The sequence below is a fragment of the Octopus sinensis genome, linkage group LG26 (genome assembly GCF_006345805.1).
Source record: "Octopus sinensis linkage group LG26, ASM634580v1, whole genome shotgun sequence".
Lineage (NCBI taxonomy): Eukaryota > Metazoa > Mollusca > Cephalopoda > Octopoda > Octopodidae > Octopus > Octopus sinensis.
Window position 1 is genome coordinate 7659993 of NC_043022.1, and position 5000 is coordinate 7664992.

General features: G+C 35.3%; 1 protein-coding gene across 2 annotated transcripts in view; it reads left to right on the forward strand.

Annotated features, from left to right (window-relative positions):
• The window catches only part of LOC115224753 (inactive tyrosine-protein kinase transmembrane receptor ROR1), a 62715-nt gene that overhangs the window by 56012 nt on the left and 1703 nt on the right, over positions 1-5000 (forward strand). For both annotated transcript variants that reach the window (XM_029795645.2, XM_029795646.2), the window contains 3 exons: positions 1495-1638; positions 3087-3191; positions 4971-5000. The exon at positions 4971-5000 is cut by the window's right edge and continues 1703 nt beyond it. In XM_029795645.2, the coding sequence (XP_029651505.1) occupies positions 1495-1638; positions 3087-3191; positions 4971-5000 (279 nt within the window). The remainder of the gene's footprint in view (positions 1-1494; positions 1639-3086; positions 3192-4970) is intronic.

Here is a 5000-nt window from a genome sequence, read left to right on the forward strand (position 1 = left end):
ATAATAATAATAATAATAATAATGATAATAATAATATAATAATAATAATAATAATAATAATAATAATAATAATAATAAGCAATTGTCTGTTCTTTATCTAGACATGGAAACTTAGGAAATTAGTTGCTAGCTTACTTGCTGAAGTAACTCAGAATATTTTAATTAAGATTATATCATTAACGATGAGAACATTTCGTTACTTAATTTGGAGACACCAGAAACTATTATTTCTTATCCCCTAAAATAGTGACTCCCAACTAATTTTTACATACAGACCCCCTTTTTTTTATTCCTATTCTACTCAGGTGGACCCTCACAACTATTACCATTAGCACACTGGGCAAAATGCTTAGCAGCATTTCATCCTTATGTTCTGAGTTCAAATCCTGCTGAGGTTGACTTCGCCTTTCATCCTTTCAGGGTCGATAAAATAAATACCAGTTATACACTGGGATCAATGTAATTGACTAGCCCCATTCCCCAAAGTTTCAGGTCTTGTGCCTATAGTAGAAAGGATTATTAACTGATATAAGAAATTGTATAAAAAATCATGATCATCATTGTTAAACGTCCGCTTTCCATGCGGGCATGAGTTGGATGGTTTGACTGAGGACTGGCAAGGCAGGAGGCAGCACCAGGCTCCAATCTGATTCAGCACGGTTTCTGCAGCAGGATGTATCAAAACTTATGAAAACAAGACATTTGTTACCATATTTCTGTTGAGATGCTCTGTGTTTCTTTCAATTAATCTTAAATATAACAATGAATTTAGTAAAATAACTTAGTTATCGTTAAGCTAGTGTTAGGAACATAAATTGTGACTAAGGTTTGGTGGAAGATTTTAATTCAGAACTTATCAAAACAAGACATTTGTTACCATATTTCTGTTGAGATGCTCTGTGTTTCTTTCAATTAATTTAAAATATAACAACGAATTTAGTAAAATAATTTGGTTATCATTCAGCTAGTGTTAGGAACATAAGGTTTGGTGGAAGATTTTAATTCAGCACTTATGACATTTGTACTACAGAGCCAGAGCCGGTTTTAGCCAGGTTGGTAATGAATGGGTTAAACGATAATGATGATGATGACTTATACCCAAGAGTAGTTAAGTTGATTACATCAACCCCCAGTGCTCAACAGGTAACTGGTACTTATTTTATCAACCTCAAAGGGACAGAAAGCAAAGTCGACCTCAGTGAAATGTGAACTCAGAACATAGACACAGACAAACTACCTCTAAGCATTTCGCCCAATGTGCTAACAATTCTACCACATTATAATCATAACAATAATAGTTTCAAATTTTGGCACAAGGCCAGCAATTTCGCTACCATTCCATGCTTCTAGGGGCATTAAAATAACATACTACTCAAGTATTGGAAATCAATCTAACAGACTTCTTCCTTATCACAAAATTAAGTCGCTGTCTCTGCAAAATATAAATCCCCTTTATTTGAGTTTTCATATTTTGTTTCTTCTCTTTCCTTCTAGACATTGATATCAACTGTTATACAAACAAAGGCAGCACTTACCAAGGAAAAGTGTCAAAGACAAAATCAGGATGGAAGTGCCAATCTTGGAATACCCATTATCCCCATAATCACCCTTATAGTTCAGTGGATTATCCAGAACTCCGTAAGTACTCTGCTTTAACTTTTTAAAACAGCAGATTGTGTGTGTGTGTGTGTGTGTGTGTGTGTGTGTGATTATAAACAAGAACAGAGTCCCTAGATAGATAGATAGATACCGTAAATCCTCGAGTATAATCCGCATATTTCCCCCAAAATTTAAAGGTCAAAATCCCTAGTGTGTACTATATACAAGGTTAAAAATGAAAATTATTTCCGAAGCAATGTCTGCGTCTCTATTTGCTGTCCAGCAATGTTTATTCAGACGCATTTTGTGATGTTGGGTGCGAAAATACCTTAAGCTAAGCCTGAAAGCAATGAAGTCATAAAAGAATCATCCATAACTTGCAGTAAGCAACATTTATTAAACGTTATTACTGTTATTTCTTTATTTTCTGCAAACAAAATGCACAAAAAAGCTACACGTTTGCATTATGTTATATATACAATAATAATAAAGGACGTTACCGTATACATTTTTACAAACCAAGGACGTTATATAGACCTCCTTGACTCAAGTTAGAGAAGGGGTGCGTATTATACACAAGGTTCAGGTTTTTCAGAGGTACAGCCCCCTAAAAATCCCCTGCGTATACACGTTTGTATTATGTTATATATACAATAATAATAAAGGACGTTACCGTATACAGTTTTACAAACCAAGGACGTTATATAGACCTCCTTGACTCAAGTTAGAGAAGGGGTGCGTATTATACACAAGGTTTAGGTTTTTCAGAGGTACAGCCCCCTAAAAATCCCCTGCGTATTATACTCAAGGCTTAGGTTTTTCAAGGTACAGCCCCTTAAAAATCCCCTGTGTATTATACTCAAGGGCAGACTATACTTGAGGATTTACGGTAGTTTGAGTATTGAATTCATGACCACCCCCCATGATCATCTATCCAACACCCTAATTAGTAGGCATGCACCTTCAGAGTGTCCACATACAGTACACACATCGCATATATACTCTTTTACTCTTTACTCCTTTTACTTGTTTCAGTCATTTGACTGTGGCCATGCTGGAGCACCACCTTTAGTCAAGCAAATCGACCCCAGGACTTATTCTTTGTAAGCCTAGTACTTATTCTATCGGCTTCTTTTGCCGAACCGCTAAGTTACGCGGATGTAAACACACCAGCATCGGTTGTCAAGCAATGTTGGGGGGACAAACACAGACACACAAACACATACACACATATATATGCATATATATACGACGGGCTTCTTTCAGTTTCCGTCTACCAAATCCACTCACAAGGTTTAGGTCTTCCCGAGGCTATAGTAGAAGACACTTGTCCAAGTGCCACGCAGTGGGACTGAACCCTGAACCATGTGGTCGGTAAGCAAGCTACTTACCACACAGCCACTCCTACGCCTACACTCCTACATGTTCATTTCTTTTACTAAATAGTTTTGTATTTATTTGTTTGTTTCATCTTTTTCAATTTGCAGGAGGTGGTCACAATTACTGCCGCAACCCAGGTGGAGTTCTGGATACTCCTTGGTGCTACACGACCGAAAGCTCGGTGGTTAAGGAAGAATGTAACATCAGCAAATGTAAGTACATTTATCCTACCCATTTCACTTTTTTTTTGTCGTTTTGTGGGGGATGGTCACTGCAAGAATGTTTCTGATCATAAGTCTGTTTGAACTAACCAAGGGTCAACCATTTAGCATTCAGATTCTGTCAAATAAAAAAAAAAAGGAGCACTCCGTTGGTTACGACGACGAGGGTCCCAGTTGATACAATCAATGGAACAGCCTGCTCGTGAAATTAATGTGCAAGTGGCTGAGCATTCCACAGACACGTGTACCCTTGACGTAGTTCTCGGGGAGATTCAGCGTAACACAGTGTGTGACAAGGCTGGCCCTTTGAAATACAGGTACAACTCATTTTTGCCAGCTGAGTGGACTGGAGCAATGTGAAATAAAGTGTCTTGCTCAAGGACACAACGTGCCGCCAGGAATTGAACTCACGACCTTACGATCATGAGCCGAATGCCCCTGACCACTAAGCCATGCACCCTCAAATATAATGCTTATTTAATTACATTGTTTTTGATTAATCATGCTTTATTTCATAGGTTTGAGATTTCAATGATGTGATTGTTCAATTTTAGAAGGACATTACAGGGTAGACACGAGAGGCTGGATCTGGTTGGTTTGAACACAAAATGGGTTGAATATTTGAGCCAGATATAGCTGATTTAAATTTGATCCCTAATCCTTTAGCATTCAGATTACTTTGTTAAATGCAATGCTTATTTAACCCTTTCGTTACCAACCTGGCTGAAATCGGCTCTGGCTCTTAGTACAAATGTCTTGTTTTCTTAAGTTTTGAATTAAAATGTTCCACCAAACTTTAGTCACAATTTATGTTCCTAACATTAGTTGAATGATTAAGTTATTTTACTAAATTCTTTGTTATATTTAAAATTAATTGAAAGAAACACAGAGCATCTCAACAGAAATATGGTAACAAATGTCTTGTTTTCATAAGTTTTGAATTAAAATCTTCTACCAAACCTTAGTCACAATTTATGTTCCTAACACTAGCTGAATGATAACCAAGTTATTTTATGAAATTCTTTGTTAAATCTAAAATTAATTGAAAGGAACACAGAGCATCTCAACAGAAATATGGTAACAAATGTCTCGTTTTCATAAGTTCTGAATTAAAATCTTCCACCAAACCTTAGTCACAATTTATGTTCCTAACACTAGCTTAACGATAACTAAGTTATTTTACTAAATTCTTTGTTATATTTAAAATTAATTGAAAGAAATACAGAGCATCTCAACAGAAATATGGTAACAAATGTCTTGCTTTCATAAGTTTGGAATTAAAATCTTCCACCAAACCTTAGTCACAATTTATGTTCCTAACACTAGCTTAACGATAACTAAGTTATTTTACTAAATTCTTTGTTATATTTAAAATTAATTGAAAGAAATACAGAGCATCTCAACAGAAATATAGTAACAAATGTCTTGTTTTCATAAGTTTTGAATTAAAATCTTCCACCAAACCTTAGTCACAATTTATGTTCCTAACACTAGCTTAATGATGACTAAGTTATTTTACTAAATTATTTGTTACATCTAAAATAATTGAAACAAACACAGAGCATCTCAAAATAAATACAATAACGAATGGGTTAATCACATTGTTTTGAATTAATCATTATCTCATAGCTTTGAGATTTCAGTGATATGATTGTTTAATTTTAGAAGGCCATAACTTTGTTACCTTAACTTATTCTTATTTCTTATCAAATTCTTATCTCGAACAATCTTGTCTCCATATCTTAACTCCTCTTTCTTATCTAATTGCAGGCCCACATGGTATTACTGAAGATGTGAACA